At 36.6% G+C, this 23,169-nt stretch overlaps 1 protein-coding gene and 1 long non-coding RNA gene across 2 annotated transcripts in view; one reads left to right on the top strand and one right to left on the bottom strand.

The window, feature by feature from the left end:
• The window catches only part of Plekha5 (pleckstrin homology domain containing A5), a 261,754-nt gene extending 250,487 nt beyond the window's left edge, over positions 1-11,267 (bottom strand). The window contains 3 exon segments of the mRNA XM_047550136.1: positions 8,433-8,490; positions 10,659-10,738; positions 10,887-11,267. Coding sequence (XP_047406092.1) covers positions 8,433-8,490; positions 10,659-10,738; positions 10,887-10,978 — 230 coding nt within the window. The 5' untranslated portion in view covers positions 10,979-11,267.
• On the top strand, positions 9,829-22,861 carry LOC124983149 (uncharacterized). The gene is made up of 3 exons (XR_007108357.1): positions 9,829-10,215; positions 19,111-19,203; positions 20,290-22,861. It is a non-coding gene; the product is annotated as an uncharacterized LOC124983149 (long non-coding RNA).
• Positions 22,862-23,169: the final 308 nt, after the last annotated feature.

Genomic DNA, 23,169 nt, shown 5'->3' with positions numbered 1-23,169 from the left:
TCCAGGTTTGCCCATCTAATCCATGCTGCCTATATTAAAATCTCCCCTAAACACCTTCCCTTTATATAATTAATATATATTAAAAAAAAAAAAAAAACTGCAATGGCAAGCCCACAAAAAAAAGAGAAAGAAATGCCTGCCTAATTTTTGAAGTCTAGACATGTCTCCAAACAGTACACCTAACGTTACTGCCTTTCATCCCAGCATTTGCTACGCTAACATCACTACCTGAACAGTAGGTCATGGAAGAAGAGGAAATACTAAGAAACTCCCTATCTTTTATAGGATTGAAAGAGGTAGACATAACTGAATTCAGCAAAGCAGCATGATATAAAATCAATACCCATAAATCAAATGCATTTCTATACAAAAGCAAAATATCCACTGCAAGAGAAATTAGGAAAACTACCCCATTCACAATAGCCTCAACAAAAATAAAATACTTGGGAATCAATCCAACAAAAGAGGTGAAATATGTCTACAGTGAACACTACAGAACACTAAAGAAAGAAATTAAAGAAGACCTTAGAAGATGGAAAGATCACCCATGCTCCTGAATAGGAAGAATGAGTATTGTCAAAATGGCCATACTACCAAAGTGTTATACAGATTCAATGCAATTCCTATTAAAAGGCTAATAACATTCTTCAGAGAAACAGAAAAAGCAATCATGAAATTCATTTGGAAAATTAAGAGACCCAAATAGCCAAGGCAATCCTTTGTAAGAAGAGTGAAGCAGGAGGCATCACAATACCAGACCTTAAACTATACTATAGAGTAATAGTAACAAAAATGGACTGGTACTGGCACCAAATAGACATGTAGACCAATGGTACAAAATAGAAGACACAAGAGACAAACCCTCATAAATATGGTTATCTCATACTAGACAAAGGTGCCAAAAATATACATTCAACAAATGGTGCCTATTCAACAAATGGTGCTGGGAAAACTGGAAATCCATATGGAACGAAATGAAATTAAACCTCTACCTCTCACACTGCACAAAACTCAACTCAAAGTGGGATCAAAGACAGGCACTAGAACAGAGACCCTGCACCTAACAGAAGAAAAAGTAGGCCCAAATCTTCATCATGTTGGCTTAGGATCTTACTTCCTTAACAAGACTCCTAAAATGCAAGAAGTAAAATTAAGAATCAATAAATGGAATTGATTCAAACTCAAAAAGCTTCTTCTTAGCAAAATAAATAATCAATAACATGAAGAGAGCTTAGAGAATGGGAAAAAATCTTTACCACATGCACCTCAGAAAGAGCACTGAATCTCCAGGATATATAAAGAACTCAAAAAACTTAACACCAGAAAACAAATAACCCAATTAATAAATGGGTTAAGGAACTGAACAGACACTTCACGGAAGAAGAAATACAAACAATGAACAAACATGAAAAAATGTTCATCATCTCTTGCAGTTAGAAAAATGCAAATCATAACTACTCTAAGATTTCATCTCACTCAAGTAAGAATGGCAATTATCAAGAATATGAGAAATAAGTAGTGTTGGTGAGGATGTAGGGAAAAAGATACACTCATACATTGTTGGTGGAACTGCAGATTGGTGCAACCACTTTGGAAAGTAGTATGGAGATTCCTAAGAAAACTTGGAGTGGACCCACCATTTGACCCACCTATCTCCTCCTCAGTTTATACCCAAAGAACTTAAAATCAGCATACTACAGTGACATAACCATATCAGTGTTTATAGCAGCTCAATTCACAAGAACTAAACTATGGAACCAACCTGGATACCCTTCAACAGATGAATGGATAAAGAAAATGTGGTACATATACACAATGGAATATTACTCAGCCGTAAAGAAGAATGAAATTATGGCATTTGCAGGTAAATGGCTGGAACTAGAGAATATCATGCTAAGTAAAATAAGTCAATCCCCAAAAAACTAAATGCTAGATGTTTCTTCTGGTAAGTGGATGCTAATCCATAGTAGGGGGTGGGTAGGGAAGAATGAAGGAACTTTAAAATATGCTGAGGGGAGGGTTGGGGCGGTAGGGATGGGAAGGACGGTAGAATGAGACAGACATTATTACCCTATATACATGTTAAAAAAAAAAAAAAAAAAGATTTCCTGGTTTTTAAGTAGCTATAGTTACTATGATGTGTCTCTTGGGGAAAACTGAAGGAAGAGTATATGAGATTTTTCCTATATTATTTGCACAATTTTGTGCAAATCTGTAATTATTTCAAAATAAAAAGTTAAAAATAAAAATAAAGAGCTGGATGTGGTGGCGCATGCCTATAATCCCAAAGGCTCAGGAAGCTGAGGCAGGAGGTTCGTGAGTTCATGAGTTCAAAGTCGCCTCAGCAAAAGTGAGGCACTAAGCAAAGTGAAATCCTGTCTATAAATAAAATACAAAATAGGGCTGGGGATGTTCCTCAGTGGTCCCGTGCCTGTCAAGTGCCTGAGTTCAATCCCTGGTACCAAAAAAATTAATTAATTAGTTAAAAAAGAGATAGAGAGAGGTGAATATACAGGGATATTTATATCAGGTGGTCTCCAGAGCTTCCAACTTTTCAACTCTTCTGTCTTTTTCTATTCTTCACTTCCTGCCCTTCCTAAATATACAACTCTGAGAATGAAGGGGTCTATCTAGATTGGGAGTAAGGGAAGGTTACTTGGGAAATTCAGAAAGTATTCCCAAATTCCAACAACACATTGGTTATAAGGATTGCTCTTGTTCTATCTTAAAGACTAAAAGCCTGCATCACTGTCACAGATACACTTATTTAGAAGTTGACTAGATGTCATGCACTAAGCTGTATCACAGGAACTATAAGTTTAGGATTCTGAGCAAAACTGGTCCTGAGCAGAGGTCCTGGAGTGAAAAAAAGAGGAATAAATTCTGTAACAAAGTCCACTATAAGAAATGGCACTGAAATCTTGAAATTTTAAATGCATCTTACCATTGTAATGGTGATTTATGGTAAACTTTCATAACCTGGCATAGCATATTATACTTTGTTTACAAAGATATCATTTTTAAATTACATGTTTGTTCCACTCTTTGTCTTAATGCCCGTCTTCCTACTGGTTCCACCAGAAAGGCAGGGTACCTGTTGGGTGGTCTCCCTTTATATTCTCAAGCTCCTATAACAACACATGGCATTTATTAGTGAACAGAAAGGAGTTATCAAATCACAAGACTCCCTTGAGACAACAGGTTCTGGGGGATTAAATTTTTCATTTCTGGGTTGGTGTACTAACTTCAACACTGTATATGCATGAAATAATACATCACTAGCCTCCCAAGAAATCAACTTATGGAGAAACATATATCATAGGATGTACTTATACTACCCTATATTTTTAAATATAGAGGATTTTAGTTCAGATACCTTAATTTGAATGCTAGTGACTAATATTTAAAGCTTTATGATCTATAATATATAGGTTCTTAACCTCTAAGTTTGTTTCATCACAAAAAAGAAAAAAAGTTAACAGCCTAACAAGACTATGATGATTATGAGTTTAATGCTATGCTGAAGTGCTAGCACTAAATTAGTCATGTTCACTACACCACTTCCCCTTTTAAATACCTTGAATGTTTTTTCTATATGTTAGAAACATCTTGGGCTGGGGTTGTGGCTCAGTGGTAGAACACTGGCCTAGCAAGAGTGAGGCCCTGGGTTTGATCCTCAGCACCACATAAAAATAAATAAATAATATTAAGGTATTGTGTCCATCTACAACAAAAATTATTAAAAAAAGGAACCTATTGAAGGTTGTGTTCATAATTCATTGTTCATAGCTGTATGCTTATGAATTAGCACAAAGTGCTTATACATGTAAGGGATTACATACACAGCCCAAAACTCTTCTGTTTGAATATGAAAATGAAATATAATGTCCGGGAACTTTTCCAATTATTTTATTGCTCTAATAATCAAAATCTGATTATAATAGCACTAAACTACAAAACAATTATAAATACCAGATACACAGTATATTCTAATGTTCTATATATTCTATGGTAGTTATGTATGGTTCATTCATAATCAGAATTAGGACAATCTATCCAGGTGTGATGGTGCACACCCGTAATCCCAGCAGCTCAGGAGGCCGAAGTAGGAAGATCCCAAGTTCTAAGTCAGCCTCAGCAATTGAGCAAGGTTCTAAACAATTTGGTGAGACCCTATCTCAAAATAAAAAAATGAAAAAGGGCTGGGGATGTTGCTCAGAGGGAAATTTTTTCCTCTCCAGCAACCTTAAGTGACTATTCCATACTAGAAACCTCTTCATTATAGGTATTTTGGAATTCTTAGTATAAATTAGGTTTTAGTTATCAAAATATTAAAATGAAATCTCATTAGCCAAAATTAAACAATGTTATATTTATATACCTATGAAAAAGTTCATTTTTTGGAACTTAAAATTTAAGTTTAGAAATAGTATAAAAATATAACCTCACAAAATTTGCATACTATTTTACTACTGTGCAATTATTGTTTTCATCCCCAATCCTGCCACATTAAAAAAAAAAAAAAATGACCTTTAAATAATCAGAACAAAGTTTCTCACTGTTCAGAGAGCATTATTTTAAGATTTACCTGGCGCTTTAACCATTGTAAAGTTGTGAAGCACAAGAGAACAGTAAAGGACACATACATTTTAAGCTACCAGGACCTGTCACTACAGTAACACTTTCAAGGTGGAAAGTTTTACAGCTTTCAAATGTAAAAAAGCATTTTCTATACTTAATGGGTTATTACTTGATTTCCACTAAGATCATGAAATATTTAAAGCTATACTTAATTGGCTATAAAATTCACTGATAATTTTCACCATTTTTCCTGAAGATAAGTAATATGAATTAAGATTTAAAAAACTATACAGGAGCTGGGGTTGTGGTAGACCGTCTGCTTAGCATGTGTGAGGCACTAGGTTTGAGTCTCAGCACCACATACAAATATTTTTTTAAAGTTATACAGAAACCCAATAATTAAACACAAACTCTATGTGTATGTACTTACATACACACCTAATAAAATAACTTAGAGGCTGGTTTCTTGTACATTGAAAAAAATAAGTTTTTTCATAAAAAATTAAAGTATTATAATGAAATACTTGGCTTTAAGATAATTTACTTATTATTACTTTTTTTAGCCAAATAAATGCAAAGAAAATATATTTCCTGTATCATATATCTTGTTACCTAACTGTGAAATTAAAGAACCAATTTTTTAAAGTGTATAAAGAAAACTGATTATTCAACCCAAATCTATATAAATCTTACTCTGATCAGGTTCTTTGTTGACATTAGCACTTCTACCTGTTCCATGAAGTTCTGCAGGAAGATACCCTAATATAAACACTTTATAAGGAAATGTAAACACAAAAAGCAGAAATAGAAAGTACCTACAACTCTGGCACTACATATTTCACATGTATCTTTAGTTATCTACCAAAACTTAAAGAGAGAAGACAAAACAGAGTAGCTTTCCATTTCCCATATCATCTCTTCTTGACACCTTGAGTTATTTGTAGATTCCCAGAACAGAAGAAATTTATAAATGGGATGGAATTTAGAAATTGACTGTTTCAGTTGGCCTGATTTAAAGATGTGAAGACTGAGCTCCAAAGTCTCTAAGGTCAAGATTGCAGCCTCCCTCTTATGACCTACCCATTCCAATGCTTGCTTTCTCTTGTCTCCGATGATAATGCAATTGTCAATACCAAAATATTCTCCAAAGATAAAACACTTTTTGTCAACATACCCTTTTGAACAACCGTCATTTTTTTCTTCTTCTAGAAGAGGAACAATTTTAGAGTTCAATACATTTTACAATTAAGAACCAAAGCAGAAACAACCCAACTTCAGGTCTTCCTACTTACTATGGGAATCTCTCTTCTAAAACACAGGATTAGGAACAACCAGAGGGTCAAAGTGCCTTTTATCGGCTTTCTATCTTTCCATGTGAACCAAGACCAACATGCTCCCTCTATCACCTCTTTTTCTTATAACTTGATCAATAATCTCTTTTATTCCTCTAAGAAACAACAAATGAAAAAAATATCTAACATTAATCATACTCTAAATATTCTAAATATAGTTCACATTCATGCTGTTTCTCATTGTGATCTTTGTAGAATGAATGTAAGTTCCAAAGGCATGTTTCTGTTGTTTTATTGTGTTGTGACAATGAAAACAATAATTCTCCTAACTACTTCCATAATTAAAGTGAGATTCAAACTTGATAAGTGAAAACATTCTGCAATTTGTAAAATTTAAGATAAAAGCAATTCCCCCTATATTAGAAAGAGAAAGCATTCCTAATTGCTCATAATAGTATAAGAAAAAATTTTTTAGGAAAATCATAGCCTACACTGGAGATTTAACTAATCTTTAAAAAAATTAGTCTTCTGACATAACTCAAAAGGGCAAAGCAGTAGCACACAACATTTAGTAAATCGTGTTATTTGTAAATGGTAGTTTACTTAAAAGAAGTTTATCACGCTTATAATACAAATGTATTGCTAGTTATTTTTGGATACAATTATTGACTATTAATATCACATGTTTAAAACCCACTGGTTTAAAACATGTCTTTAAAGTAAAATCATTACCACTTTCTTAATATTTCCCTAATTTTCCTACAAAACTTATTTAGGTCCAGCACTCAAGTGAGATCCTAATTTGTTTAAGTCAAAATAAAAGAATCTAATCAAAATGACTAGTAGAACAAAAAACTCAAGGCTTTCTAACACCTTATTTCTAAAGAATACCTATTCTGCCTACACAAAACATTTTTACTGCCAAAAAAATTATTCAAGAATGTGCACACTCACAGAAATTAATATATTATTGAGAACTAAAGTGTTACCTCTACTCTTTGTGTTTTTTTTTGTGGTAGTGGGGATTGAACCCAGGACCTTGTGCTTGACAGGCGAGCACCCTATGAACTGCACTATATTCCCAGCTCTAACTCCACTCTTATAAGATCAGCTAGGCTTAACAATATAGTAGTTAAAATTACCATGAATAAATGAAAATCAAAAAAACTGTTTTTTTTTTCTTCAGAATATCAATACTGCATCCAAAAAAGGGGGAAATATCTCTCAAGGAAATATAAACCCACTTAATCCAGGATGAAGACAATCACTAGAAAAGCAACCAGTAAACTGCACTTTACTCAAGTCTTCATTTTTTTGGTCATTTAACATTGTATAGCACAATCTCAAAATAAAAATTTAACAAAAAAAAATCCATAGAAGAACCACACCAGGAAAATACTCTATTCCTGTACCTCACTTCTGCTTTCCCTATTTTTATGTCCAAAACCAAGCATTACTAATACCTGCAAATATCCCTTGACCTTTTATATAAATATCCTTCTAAAAAAACTTAAAAGAACCATACAAGAACCATAACTTAGTAGAAATAAGGCATTATCTTAAAAATATCAATGGTAAAAATAACTTACTAGGACCAAAGAAATAAATGCACCTTTAGCTAGGTATCTGTTACTAATAAACTACTGAAATCTCCACCAAACCTTGTATTTAAGCTTGTTCCAAGATTCAACTCTTAAACCAAAATTAAAACAAAAAATTTCTTAAAGTTTCTAATTTAAAACAAAGACAAAACCATCTTTATTTTCCCTTGAGATTAAAAAATTTTCCTACATAATGTTGACCCTCAGCATTTTATCTGTTCAAGATAAATTTGAATAGAAATTAGTTTAATATTCTGTAGAACTTGTTTTAAGGTTGGGACTGACCAATCATCTTTGCTCTCTCAAGCTTTACTAAAAGCCTTTTACTCAATCATAAACATGTTAGTAAAACACAATGACTTGGACACATTTAAATTACCTGAAGCAAAATTAAAAACTGCTCCCACATATGCTTGTGGAATATTCAGTATTAACTGCTATTTGTTTTTACTTTCCGCCTTGTCAATCTTCATGGGATTGTACCTAGCTTTACATCCCTTTAGCTACTTATTCACAGCTCTGACCAAAATGCACAAGAACAAATTCATTTAAATTAAAAAAAAGATGGTAACATAACTTAAAGAGATTATCTGTTTGTTTGGTATCTCTTTGCACAGATAATCAAGGACCAAAACTTTTAAGTATCATACAGGTAAAGACAAAAGACTACAATGCTCTATCATCCAGAATATATACAGAAACAACAAAAAAATCTAATTGTGGTCATAAATGATCTAATTTTCAAGTCAATGAATCAATGAATTTGCGGGTAAATAACAAGAAAACCACAGGTGTCTTTTTTTTTTTCCTTTCAAATTTCCAACACTATGAAAAAACAAAAGATACGTCTTATAAACCTTAAAAAATCATGATCTTATCTGGACACACAACCACTCAACTGAAGAACAGTCAAAGCATTTGAATTACCAAAGGAAAAGAAAGTTAAAAAAAAACTCACTTTATATAGTATCTTGCACCTTCAAAAGTATATGCTTCCTCCCAGCCAGTAGGCAAATCTAAAAAACATATAATTACAATCAGTATTACTTCAGTGGGTTAGCACAATAAGTTTCAATCCATTTAAATTATTCTCTTTCATGATTATGGCTATTTTCATTTAAGTAGGTTTATAACTAAAAAATAAGTGTTGAACTGGCAATAAAATTAAAAATAGATATAGTATCACTTTGGGGAAGATGACAAAGTTTAAAGCTACCAGAAATGTAGCAGCAATGTAAAAGATTATCTGATATGATTTTATACCCCTTAATAATCAGGGTAGAAAGAAGCCTTCCTCTGGCATCCAAAAAAGCAAAGAGAAACCTTCCAATCTTAGGTAAAATACCCATCAATGGTTGTCAAAAAAACAAAACTGTGCCTAACAGGCAATGTCTACCTTTTTTAGGTATACTCTGTGTACTTAAGGCCCTATTTTTCAGCCACATAAATGAATCCATCTAGGAAATGTCAATGATGAGAAGAAATAACTTCCTCAGTAATTAATTAGTGGTAAAGAAATCTGATACTGAATACTTCCATGGTTGTGTTTCTATACATTTGACTTGAAGAGAGGTGAAGTTTCAAGTAATAAACTTGGGATGGTTCCTGTGAACATATCACTTATAATGACAAGGGGTTTTATTTAATCATTACTACCTCCCAGAAACCATCCATTGATGTGGGCATAAAACCAGAGTCCAAGCAAAGTAAATCAAACCATAAAAACATTAAGGTGAAATCACATCAAAGAACAAAATATTTCTCTGGTATGTTATCAAATCTGTGAGGGTAATTGGAAACATATTGGCTACACATGACCAAAATAAGCATGAATAATTCCATAGGATGATCAAGCTAAATATAATTTGTATTAGCATATAGGCTTCTATCAATACATTTGTTACTATCCATAAAAGCAATGAGACCACCATAGTTGAAAAATGCATGCAAAGCACCGGTATACCCAAGCCAAAGAATGCACAAGGGAATTAAAAAAAAAAAAAATATGACGGTGTATTAGTCAGAAATACCCTAAAAATGTAACCTCATCATGCTAGCTACACCAGCTTTCCCATTCCTCCTCCTCCACCTTTTTGCAAATTTGAACACATTAGTCACTTCACTAAGCGTTTAATAGGAAAGGCAGGTTTGTTCGACATCCTGGCAACTTCAAGGGATTCTCAGAATCTCAGAGTTGGACAAAGTACCCAGGAGAGGGTCTGCTAAGACCGGCCTTGCCTTCGACCCCAGCTGTTCTTAGGCCTTTCCAATCACCAGAAGAACACATGTTTCGTTTCAGACAAACAAGTTCCACGAATGTAAACAAAGAATGACAAAAGAAAGCCAGACCGGCATTGAAATTACAAAAAGCCCTTCTCCAGCTCAACTCACGTTCCGCGTTCAACCAAGCTACCAAAGCCACCTGGGAAACTGGTTTCCCCGCCGACCCCCTGCCACTGGGGGCCCAACTGCCCACACGCGGGCCACCCCGGCTCGCCCACCGCCTCCTGGCGGTCTGTGAAGCCTCTGTGCAGCGGCGAGGACTTTGGATCTGGATGGCCGGCAACTGCGGCTGCGAACGCCTCCTCGGGCTCCGGCTGCTCCCCCTGTGGCAGGAGAGAACGCGCCAAGCGTTTCCCGAGCTGTTCCCTGACAGAGAGAGGATGGCAGCACCCCCAGCTCTTCTCCTCCTCCAGCAGCCACCTACCCACAAGTCTCACCTAGAAGGAGGAAGCTGCACGGTAGGAGGCAGCTCTCCCGGGAGGAGGGCGAGGATGTGGCGGCCGGGCGACCGGGTCCGGGCGCAGGGCTGGGGGCGGGCGGCCACTTCCTAAAGGCTGCTGGGGCAGCGGGACTTAGGAGTGGGCGCAGAGGGAGAACTAGGATGCCAGGTTTCAGGGAGAGGGGTGTCGGCCATCCTAGGGGCGCGGGGGGCGTCCAGTTTGGGATGGGAGAGAGGGCGCAGGAAGAGGGCGCCGTCTCCAAGTGGTGATGAAAGGCTGAGGAGAAAGACGCGCCCAGAGACGCGAGCGAACTCCCCGCGGCCCCTCTACCTGCCGCCGCCCCACCTCGCCGCCGCCCGGGCCGCGGTTCCGGGCAGGTTCCCGGGAGCTGGGCGGCCGGGCTCTGCTGCCGCCTCTCGGCGGAGCCCAACTCTACCCGGCCCGGCCGCGCACCGCCTTACCTGTGCTCTGCCGCCGGTGGCCGGTGACTACGGCCTCGCCGGTGACCGGGTGCAGCCAGGTGGTGCTCTTGGCTTCCTCACTGCAGGGGTGAGAGAAGGGGCAGAGACCCGGTGTGAGTGGGGCGCAGGGACGAGCTGAGGGGCTGAGGACGCCGGACCCCGGCTCCGTCTCCCCTCTCGCCAGCCTCCCGCCCCTTCCGGGCCCCCGCGCGGTCCCCGGCTCTTTACTTGATGAAGAAGACTCGGCCGCCCCTAGTGATCCCGTAAGTCCAGGACCGGGGCAGGGAGCAGATCCACTCCAGGTTCAGATCCGCCGCCATGTCTGATCCCCAGCCGCCGCTGCCGCCGCCTTCTCCTGCTGCCGCCGCGGCTGCCGAGGGAGGAGGGAGCGAGCGAGCGAGCGAGCGAGCGAAGGGAGCGAAGGGAGCGAAGGGAACGCGGAGTGAGCGCGGCCGGAGCGCGCCTCCCCGGCCCGGCGCGCCCCCGCGCGCGCCCTACCCCCTCGGGCGGCGCCCGCCCCGCCGCCCTGGCTGGGTCCGGCCCGCGTCGCCGCGCCTCGGCATCCTCCCTGGCCGCCCGGCTGGCCGCCCCGCCGCGCGCTCGGGGGATGGGCGAGCGGCGCCGCGCCCCGCCGCAGACCCCTCCCCGCGCCCCTCCCGGCGCCCGCCCCCTCGCCGGCGCGAAGGTTCCGGGATTGATCCGAGCGCGTCCTGCCCCTAGGGCTTTGCCCCAAGGCTTCGCAGCCCCGAGCGCAGTTCAAAGCCGGCGAAATAATCCCCGCGCCCCTAAGTTGTCTCTTTACAACAACAAAAACCCAGCGGCTGAGCCTTGTTTCATAAGAGCTGTTGGATATCCAGATTTTTCAAATATATATCGCTTTAAAATAGAAAGCTGTTTTTATTGAAGCATACAAAAAGGCTTTTCCTGTTTATTTGTTGTGTGCAAGAATCAAAGATTTGACTACTTACCCATAAAATATGAGTGGAATCAGAATTGACATGGCAAATTTTTCCTTTCCTAGGCCCTTTAAGTCTTATAATATTTAATAAAATAAAAAGTCGCCTTTTCTCCTTTTTTTGAAAGAATTTACTTATTATCAATGTGGATTTGTACCTTTCCTTGTCTTATGTATTACAATAATTGGTTACTTGACAATGTCCTTGTAAAGTTAACCATTTTTAAATTCCCACAACAACCCAATAGATACTATTGTAATTTCCACTTTACAGATGGGAAAAATAAAGTTTAAACAATCAGTAATTTACCCAGCGATATACTAGTAAGCCTGGATTCAAACTGATTCTAGGATTTCAAAGGGTTGTGTAACCACCTTACTTAAAAAGTAAGTCTTCCCCACCACTCACTCCTTGTTCTTTGAACAAGGACAGATTTACTGCAACTGAGATCTCCCTGAGCACAACCTAAGAGTACTGTACTTGACTCCTACTGTCTTTGGTCCTCCACCACACTTGGAATTGCTTATGCATCTTTGCAGCAAGATGACTCATTCCAGCAGGATACACAATTCTGTAATAGTAGTACCAGTGGGTATTCTCATAGCACCTTTTTCTGACCAGATTTGGTTGCCTCTGAGGCATTATCTCATTCATCTTTTCAGTAAATAGGTAAATAATCTTTCCCAAAATTAAAGGAAATTTAGGCACAGAAAGGGTATGTGTCCTTGGCCAGAGCCTTATCCAGCAAGTCAGGTGGGATCTGGATAAGAATGCAGTTTCAATGAACTTTTCTCCCATACTCTTGATTTCCCAAGGCCATTCTGTCTTTGGTGAAAAAGAGTCTGCAATTACTGCTATAATTTTCCTGTCCATCTGCATACACAGTGGGGGGAGAATAACATCACTTTAATGTTTTCTCTTTTTGGGTTCCTTGCATTCTCCTCTTTCATTTAACTACTTAGTACTTCTTGACATCTTATCCTCTGCCCAGGCTCTGGAAAAAATGACTTTAAGAAAAAATCAATAAATAACTAGCAGGAAATGTTCCACATTAGCATCAGTGATCACTGGATATAACATAGCAAGAAATCAAGAGCTGTTGACTTTATATTGTGCTATTATTTCAAATAAAAAATCTAAAGTGAATCTTTTAAATATTAATATTATAATAACTTTAGAAATCTAGTACTTGTTAGTCCCATTATGGTATTTGAATATTTGATTGTGTACTACTGAGAAAGTCTGTAAATTGACCATATGCTGTACTGGGATTCCTTTTAGCTCTGAATCTTTTGATAGTACAAGATTCATTTCTGCAAGGCACATTTCAAAAAGCAGTAGAGATTCACTTAAAATGTATATCTTAAGAAATCACATTTATGGTGCTCAAGTGGTAATCTAGAATTTTTAGTACAATTCTATAAATGTCCCCCAATTTAGGAAAAGCCTTAAGTAAAACTTAGTGACATATACATAAAGTAAGGCATCCTTCTGATTTGAGGTAATAGCCCATATGACTAACAGAGTCAATAAAAGCAGCCTCATACATTAGAATGTTGGGCACTCTAATTTACCCCTTTAATTAATGAAAATTTTCTTAAAATTTCCTACAATGCCTTTTCTCTGTATCTTTATACAGCTCAGTTTTATCTTGTAGTTGTGGGTACATATAGGTCTCCTTTGCTTTAATAGGATAGGAATCATGTCTTTCCATCACCAAATCTTCACAACCTTGAGGCAGTACTAGAATGGTTAGTGAATTTGATTTTCTTCCAGTGTCTCAACCTCCCAACAGAGTTATTTTCAATAATATACCCCCTTTTATCACCCTATACCTCTTCAGTAACTGACTCAAACCTAAACTCATATCTAACCTCTGCTTTTATTGTATTTTTTTCGTATTTCCATCCTATGAGACTATTCAATTTCTTGTATCATGATCTGCCTTTTGGAGAAGTTTTATCCTATGACTATCACAGCTGCTTCAAAATAGGAGAGGTTTACAAAGTACTGAGCACTAAAAATAAACATCATTCTTCCTTTATATAGAAGACAATCTTTGTTCTAAAGGGCTTACAGTTCAAATAAAGCAGAAAAATCACCTAATGACAGGGAAACTGAAAATTGTTTCCTAAAATATGTGAAAGGAAGGAGAATAAGGTGACATTTTAGACAACAGTGAATCAATTTGTTTCCCCTTTTAAAAGGAATGAGAAATGTTAGTTCTAAAAAGGAGAAAGAGGTTTGTGAAAGAATAATTTCTTTTACTATCAAGAAATATCTATTTACATATATTGTTTATTTAATCTCTCAACAAATTTTGTGACTTTTATTAGGTTATTTTTCTGAATATATTTGATATTTTATATATTTTGTTACATTATTAGTTCACAAAATAAAATACAGAGTCACAAATAAAACCATTTCAGTATTTTTCAACAACCATGTATAGAATCCTTACTGTGTGCCAACTGCTCTGCTAGGTGATATGGATTAAAAGACTTGGCCTGCTTTGGGCAGCTTAGAAAGTGAGATAGAAATCCAAATACTTGAGTATAGTGTGGGAAGTAGCATTTTTATCCTTGTAGAATATAAACTTTATATAGCAGTTGTGTTCCTACAGGGAAGGAGATAGTTCAAAAATGTCTTCAAGGACCTTGCATTTGAACCCCTGGACTTGTTCAGATTATATACCTCTTCCTTTACCCCAATCAGTAAAGCTTCCATTACCTACTTCTTCCTTTGCTACAGAAGAGAAAGACCAAAATTCAAATGGCAGAGAATTAAGAAAACAAGTGTGGGGCTGGAATGTACCTCAGAGGTAGAGTGCTTGCCTAGCCTTTGGTTCAATCCCTTTCTCTCTCTCTCTCTCTCTCTCTCTCTCTCTCTCTCTCTCTCTCTCTCTCTCTCTCTCTCTCTCTCTCTTTGTGTGTGTGTGTGTGTGTGTGTGTGTGTGTGTGTGTGAGAGAGAGAGAGAGAGAGAGAGAGAGAGAGACAGACAGGCAGGCTCCATTCTCAAAGGTGGTTTCTTTTCAAAAGAAAACAAATATGTTATAATGGAGAAGCAGAACATGGGATGGAGCGAGGGAACACTGAGTTAGGATTCTGACTGGATTTTAAATTTGGCTTTGCTATTAACTAGTTGTGTGAGATTCTACAAATCATTTAACCTCCACTTTCCACTCAGACCTCTGGTTCCTCATCTGTAAAATGAAGGCATTGGTCCATTTACGACATTACTTATGATTCTTTTTCCCTCTAAAGTCCTGTGATTTCTTTTTTAAATGTGGTGACTGAAGTTGGAGATGTTTTGTCACAGTGGATGGACACAAGAAAGATACCAACTCTATAGAATTGTTTAGAATGTTTTGCCATTCAGACTTGCTAATGGAAAAGTTTGGAAGGGTGATTTACAATTTTTTTATATCATATTTAACTTGTAGAAAGGTCTCTGTAACATAAGAAAACATTCATGTTATAAGCAAGAAAATGGACTCTGCAGAGATATCATATCAGATAACCATTAAGTAGCTAACACAGGGCTTGAACCAGGGCCTACAAACAGTAGATTTTAAATTCTATCCACAATGGACTTCCTTTCTAGACAAACTTTATTCATTATATCTATTTCCTCATCCCCAGTCACCCTACTACTTGCTACAGTTTGGGTCTGCTCGCAGTACTTCACTGCACCCTAGTTCTCCAGATCACCAGTGTCCCCCACCCCCATAGGTCACCAAGATCTTTTCAGTTCTATGCTCTCATAACGTCCTGCCATATTCACACCGTCACCACTCCTAGTCCTTCAAACTCTACACCTCAGGGTTTCATAGCACCACCTCCTTGCAGGAATTTTTTTTTTTGGGGGGCGGGGGTGGTGCTGAGGATTGAACCCAAGGCTTTGTGCTTGCAAGGCAAGCACTCTACCAACTGAGCTATACCCACAGCCCTCTTCCTGCTCTTTTGGCAACATTTCTCAATATTGGTCCATCTGCAGCAGAGTTACTGGAGAAGCTTTAAAGATTGATCCCTGGAACCACAATTTGATCTAGTTATCCCACTCCTTGGTCTATACCCAAAGGACTTAAAATCAGCTTACTACAGTGACACAGCCACATCAATGTTTATAGCAGCTCAATTCACAATAACCAAACTATGGAACCAACCTAGCTGCTCTTCAAGAGATGAATGGATAAAGAAACTGTGGTACATATACACAATGGAATATTACTCAGCTTTAAAGAAGAATGAAATTATGGCATTTGCAGGTAAATGGATGGAGCTGGAGAATATTATGCTAAGTGAAATAAGCCAGTCCCAAAGAACCAAAACTGAATGTTTTCTCTGATATGTGAATGCTAATTCACAATAAGGGGGGTGACTAGGAAAGAATAAAAGTACATTGGATTAGACAGAGGGGAGTGAAAGGAGGGCAGGGGGTATGGGGGTATAGGATGGTAAAATGAATCAGACATTATTATTCTATGTGCATATAGGATTACATGACAGATGTAACTCTCATAACCAGAAGAATGAGAAGTTATATTCCATTTATGTATGATGGGTCAAAATGCATTCTACTGTCTTATATAACTAATTAGAACAATTTTAAAAAAGTCGATTCCTGGGCTGCTCCCTAGACGTAGAAGAGTTAGACCAAGGAATCATCATTTAAAAGCATTTTGGTGATTCTTTTTTTTTTTTTTTTTTTTTTTACAGAAATAAGGTTAAATTTTAATATTGATTTGGTAAGAAACCCTCGAGTTCAATTTTTAAAGTACTATTTTTAAGTAACTACTATTAATTAAAAGTTTAAATATATATTGAATGCAAGTTGTTTCATAATGTTTCATAATCCAAAAGTTTAAAAGGATTTTTTAGTACTTCCTATTTGAAGACATTTGAGTTAATGTTTTGATCTCTTTTTTTTTTTTTTTTTTTTTTTTTACGTTTACATAGGGCAATGATGTTTATTTTTTTTTCCTTCCCCCCACCCCTCCCACCCCTCTTTTCCCTCTATACAGTCCTTCTTTCCTTCATTCTTACCGCTCTCCTTATCCCTAACCCTAATTGGTGATTCTTATATACACTAACATCTGAGAACCACTGATCAATAAGATAACCATTCCTAAATCTGTATTTCTACCTTAGGCCTTTCTCCTGAATTTTAGGCCATATATCAAATTTCCTTCTAAATATATTCCTCGAATACTTCAAACTTAACATGCTGAAACCAAGTCACTTTTCATGCATTATGCTTTAGGAAATGGTGCAAGCATCCAACCAAATATCCACATCAGAAACTTCAGAATCACTTTCTTCACAACTAGCTGGTTAATAAATTGTACTATCCATTAAATATGTCAAAAAATTATCTTTTCCTTATTTCCTATATCCCAGTGTGAACACTCATCATTGCCACCAGAATAATTTTTTTAAAAATACAAATCTGAATGTTTTCCTTTCTTGCCTAAAATTCTTTCATGGCCCCAGAATTTAGAGGATAAAATCCTAAACCTGTTGCTTATCATTTGGAGACCAATCGGATTTGAGCCCATCAGCCTACATGTTAGCCTTATGTACTGTTCTGTGAACATGCTAAACTCTTTCACACCGGTGTGCATGCTACTTTCCCTCTCCCTAGAAAGCCATCTTCCTTGTTTTCCTAACAAACTTCTACTGATGTTTAAATTCCTATCTCAGATTTACTTCTGCTAAGAAACCTTGCCTGATTCCTTTGACCAACCTAGTTCCTTCTTCCACCATACTCCCATATTTTCTCTACTGAATTGATATTATGGCCTGGTATCTTTTTCTTCTGTTTTAACTTCCAAAATACAACATGTTATTTATCCATATCAATTAACATTCAATAAACATTATTTAAGTGAATAAATACTAGCACTTTTACATAGTACTCTATATTTTATAAAACACTTTATATTTGATGCTTATTCCTGTTTGTATTACTGCAACCTGTCATGAATCATATTTCTATCCTTTCTTGAATTTAACACTCTCTTTAGCTTTTTATAGACTATCCAATATACAAGGGAAAAAATGGCAGAGGCCCAAGAGCAGCATAAGAGTGTATGAATATAGCTGCTTCTGTAGAGCTATCTACCTGGCTTAAAGAATACTAAGGATTTGTAATTATTTTGAGTGAGGCACTGAAGAAGAGAAAGAGTTCAGCATTATATTTAGTTTGTTAAAGGTATTTATGGAGCCTTTCTTTGAAAATAAATTCTTCATAAAGAAAGTCATATTTATAAAAATAACATGTAGTACCTAGAAAATCAAATGTAGCTGAATGACTTGGGGGGAAAACTAAATAAATTTGTGTTACTAATATGTGTAGCTATAAGTGACAAAGGTTATTGGATCTCATGCTTTATTAATCAACTTCATGTTACTATAATGTACCTGAGATAATTGAATTATAAAAAGAAAACATTTGGAGATTCCAGGCCAAGACTGGGCAGATCCACTATTTTGGACCTCTGCTGGGGGTACAGATGGCAATGGAGGGGGAAATGTAGCAGAGCCAACTGCTTACATCATGAAGCAGCAAACAAAAGAGAAAGACTGAAAGCGTCAGGGTCCACATTATTTAAGTGAATAAATACTAGCACTTTTACATAGTACTCTATATTTTATATCCCAGAAGAGGATATCCCCAGTGACTTAGGAATCTTCTATAAGGTCCCTTCTCACAAAAGTTCTACCACCTCCCAATAGCACCACCCAGGGAAAGAGGCCTTGAACAGATGGGCCTTTGGAAGACACTCTTGCAAACCATAGCACACGGCCTAAGTCAAAGGATAAATGCAGGAGATTCATATTTTCCCTCATTGTTCCAAGCATTTTGCACAGTGTATGAATACTCTCTAAGTAGACTATTCTACTTCAATCTTTTGGATCACTACTTAAAATGTTTTTCCCATTTGACAATGTCTGTCTTTTCATAGAAAATTATGCACACATTTATATGCACACATTTACTTTTTAACCAATTTCCTGAGTTTCCAATTTATGTTTGATTCAATTATATGTGGAATTTTATAAATGATAATCTAAACTAGAATATCTGCAGTTAATTGTAATATATCATAAAGTCCAAATTAAGGAAAATGTAATGCAAATGCAAATTTTTGCATTATGATAGTCACTGTCTTCTGCATAATTTATATTCAACAAATGTTTAGTAATTGAATGAATCATAAAATAACAGTATACAGTGCTGGGGGGGTGTAATGGTGGCTTTTTAACAAAGCTTTTCTATTTTGAATACATTTTCCTTAAAACCATATAGTTGTAAATGCAGAAGTTTCTCTCAGTTGAATTTCTGCTCTGAAGGACATACATGTTTTACCTAAGAAAATCAAGAAAATCTGAATAATTATAATAGGAAATATGAACAAGCTTAAAATGAAATCACATTTGAAATCACAAGCTGAGAAAATGAATCACATTGCCTTAAATTTCACTCTTTACAGTGCTGTGTGGGATAACAATGGAGAGAAACTGAGCTGTGTGGAACCCATTTTGGTGAAAACTTTGTTGTGCATTGAACTGCACTACTGAATTATGTAAGTATATTTCCAATTGTATCATTCTGATCCAACTATACCATTTGTGTAGAGTGGATAGAATTAGCTATGTAATTAGCTATTTTACTGGAATATTTTTGAGAGTGATTTTTTTTTTTTTTTGGCAATCTTGATCAAAGGATGATTTAAAAGTGTTCATAGCTGTCATAGCATTTATCAACAACAAAATGTAGTTAATTCTAAGTTTACCAGCAATATTTAGCATGCTCAGAAGATCAGATGATACTCTAAATATTGATGAAAACTAAAGATTCATTTATGTTCATAAGCAAAAAATTTGGTACTAAAATATTTTGATAGCTAATGAAATTCTCTGTATACTATTATTCTTAGTACCTTTATTGCATTCGAATAGAGATCTTTTATTTTCAGTTTATTAATCCAAACAATTCAAATAATAACCATTTTTCATAGTGTGTGTGTATGTATATGTGTGTGTGTGTGTGTATAATGTATGTATTATATTAAGCTAGGGATACTGGGGATTCAAAATTCAGATTTTGACCCTCAAGGCATTACAGTCAAGTTAGAGTGGGAAAGAGTGGGGAAGACAGAAATGACTATTGTATCAGCTACAAATGACAAGATAGATACGGCCCAAGATGGAAGATAAAACCTTGTAAAGAGGGTATCTAACTTGAAACTGTGATAAGATGCGGTTAGGGAAGGCTTCCTAGAGAAAGTGGCACCTGACTTTTGTTGTAAATTAACATGCCCTTTACAGATATTTAAATTGGTAAATTACACTTTGAGCTAATTCAGTCCTCCCTCCCTTCTCCTCTGTTCGGGTATTCGATACAAGAAGTCTGAGGGCATGCATGGTAATAATGGGTAATGGTTTACCCCAACATCACTTCTTCCCTGTCAGATAACTTTGATTTTGAGTTGAACACATTGATGTGTGAAATACAGACATATTTCTGATAATCCATTACCTAGTTGTAAGCCCTGAGATTGGGTTCAGTAAGCAAGAACACAGAAATGTATAGGAAATTTCCTTAAAAGATGGTTGGCATATATTTGATCCTGCTTCTTTCCTTCCTCTACCTGCTACTTGGAATGAAGATGGAAGACTACAGTTCCATCTTAGATGATGAAGACAAGGGTCACACCCTAAGGAATGTAGAGCTGGATACAGCCTAGGATCCTAAGAACTTCAGCCAACTGAGCCAACACAACTCTGGACTGCTTCCTCCAGACTTGCAAATGAAAGAGAAAATAAATTCTCTCTTGATTAAGCCAATGCTATTTGGAGGGTATTTGCTATTCTCAATTGAACCTAATCTTATCTGTTATATTTATTTTGCTCACCAGCTCTTAATATAATACCTAGTACATGTTAGGTTTCCAATATTTTTTTCATGAATGAATGAATGAATATATGAATCCCCCCACCTACATCCAAAACCACATACATAAAATTGACCATATGCCCCAGTAACTTCTGATTAGTCTTTAGATGACCCAGATTTTCTCATTGCCTACCTTGTTGTTTCCTGAGAGACAGGCAAACCCTCTCAGAAGCTACTTTAACTCATTCTTTTTAACTAGACTATTAACTTTTTTGATATTTTATTTGAACTGTAATAATAAAAAATTAGTTGCCCTTCCTTACTGTCTTTATAGACTACATGTTGTTGATATGTTTTCATATTATTACAAACAGAAAACAGAATTGACAGAAAACTTAATAAATACCTTTGCCAACTGTGCACTGAGGGACATATGTTGTGGTTATGTTCTTTTTACCCAGATTTCAGGGACAGAAACAGAACAGAAACAATGCCAATATTATAAAAATTTTCCCAAACACATACTCTTCAGGAAAACACTACTACTAATAATTATTAGGGATAAGAACATTGTCAAGAAGATGTCTAGCATATAGTTTGTTCTGCATATAATGAAGTCTAAGAAGTAAACACATTAAAAACATTTTTAAAATGTTTCCAGATTATTTCAGTACATTCATGGCAATGCCTTTTTATTAAACATTTTAAGATGTAGCAAAGTACATTAGACTCAAAAACCTAAGCTTTAATATCTTGAAATAGCTTGAACTGCTCAGATATAAATGTTTTAAAATAGAGATGGCATTTTTCTAGAGAGGAAAAGAAGAAAAGGTAATTTAGATTAGCAATAATTTACATGCTGTTCTCATCTCTGGGCAGCTTGCTGTGTTTTGTCCTCTAATGTCCATCACTTATTTTCATAATGATTACTCAAAAATAAACCTGAGTGGCATTTTTTTCTCTTCTTTTTATATGAGAATTGTCCTCTATGAAATTATGCTTAATTTAGGGATGGAGATGATTTGTTTTACAAACAGTTTAATAAAAGGAAAGAAAGAGAAAGGACCCATACTAAAACAAGATTCTAATTATCTATGAGTTAATATTTAGAAGTGCAAAATGATTTTTCAAAGTCTTTCTTTTTTTCTGCTCAGGACCCTCCTAGAAACTATATTGGGTAATTCTCTTTTCAGACCTGAAGAATTTGTCATCAGAAAGAACTTTCTCTTTTCCAGTCCTTCACACATCAAGGTTAATGGTGTAGATTTCCACGAGTAAGTGCAAACAGTGCAATTATGAGCAGAATTAGGAGGAATAGGCTGAAGGACACCCCTGATGGAGATGGGTGAGAGGAAAGGAATCAGCGTTTCATGGAATGAAGGATCTTCATCAAGCAATTAGAATGCATTTCAAAATTGTTCCAAGATATTTATGTGCCCAAATTGTAACCTCATGTGTAGTATTCAGGAAAAAAACTCACAGAATTAGAATTATTATGACCTGAAACGACCTCATTTTTGTATTTTTATTTATGGATGAAGAAGTAAAGGCAGAACCAGCTATGTAATTTGCAGGAGGCGGTGCACTATGAAAATGTTGGGCCCCTTGCTCAAAAATCATTATGAATTTCAAGATGATGACAGCAGAGCATTAAATCAGTTACAGGGTACCTCTGTACACAGGGCCTATGTGACCACACAGGTTGCACTTCCATGAAGCCAGTTCAAAGAGGAGAGACTGGTTAAATTATTTGCCCAAGGTGTAAAAGTGATTAGGTGCAAAGCTAACCTCCTGATTCATTGTTTACTTATTTTCTTTTTTCTCCTTCATCTCTGCATTCTATTATTTCTCCATATTCACTTCAAACTTAGCTTAGAAGAGTACATATTTATTCATTCATTCTTTAATTAATGTTTCTTGAATAATGACTTTGTGGCATGCAGTGTGTTAGGAATTGACACATAAGACACATTCCTTAAGTACTATTTAAATCCTGGGTGCAGAGAAAAAACTATGGGGGGAAAAACACTACTTCTATAGAGATTGAGGAGAAGGTAGAACTCTGACATACTACCACTGTGAGTTAAATACGTATTAATTTTCTGGAAGACAATGTGGTGTATAAGACAAACATCTTAAAATGAGTGATACTTTGACCAGAAACAAGACTTCTTGGAATTTATCATAAGGGAATAATAAGAAGTGTGGGCAAAGTCATATGTAGAGTTATTCTTCACAGTGATTTTTTTTTCTCATAAATATCCAAGAATGTGGGTTTTGTTAGGCACTCTTTAGTTTACCTATGCTGTTACGTATATGTAATCATTAAAAATGTGGTTTTATCAGGCTGGGGTTGTGGTTCAGTGGTAGAGCACTTGCCTAGCATGTGTAAGGTACTGGGTTTGATCCTCAGCACCACATAAAAATCAATCAATAAATCAAGTAAAGTTTAAAAAAATGTGGTTTTATAAGACCACTAATATGGGGAAATGTTTAAAATGTATAAGAAGTCTAAAAGCAAGGTTTAAAATTGTATTAATAACATGATACTTTCTTTTTTTGTTTTTGGTGCTAGAAAATGTAACTAAGAAAGTGGCAAAGGGCACATACCCCAAATATTAGAAGGGATAAGCTTTTTGTAATTAGTTTGTTT

The sequence above is a fragment of the Sciurus carolinensis genome, chromosome 4 (assembly GCF_902686445.1).
Source record: "Sciurus carolinensis chromosome 4, mSciCar1.2, whole genome shotgun sequence".
Taxonomy (NCBI): domain Eukaryota; kingdom Metazoa; phylum Chordata; class Mammalia; order Rodentia; family Sciuridae; genus Sciurus; species Sciurus carolinensis.
Note: the sequence above shows the minus strand (reverse complement) of the source record. Positions and strands in the feature narration are given on the sequence as shown.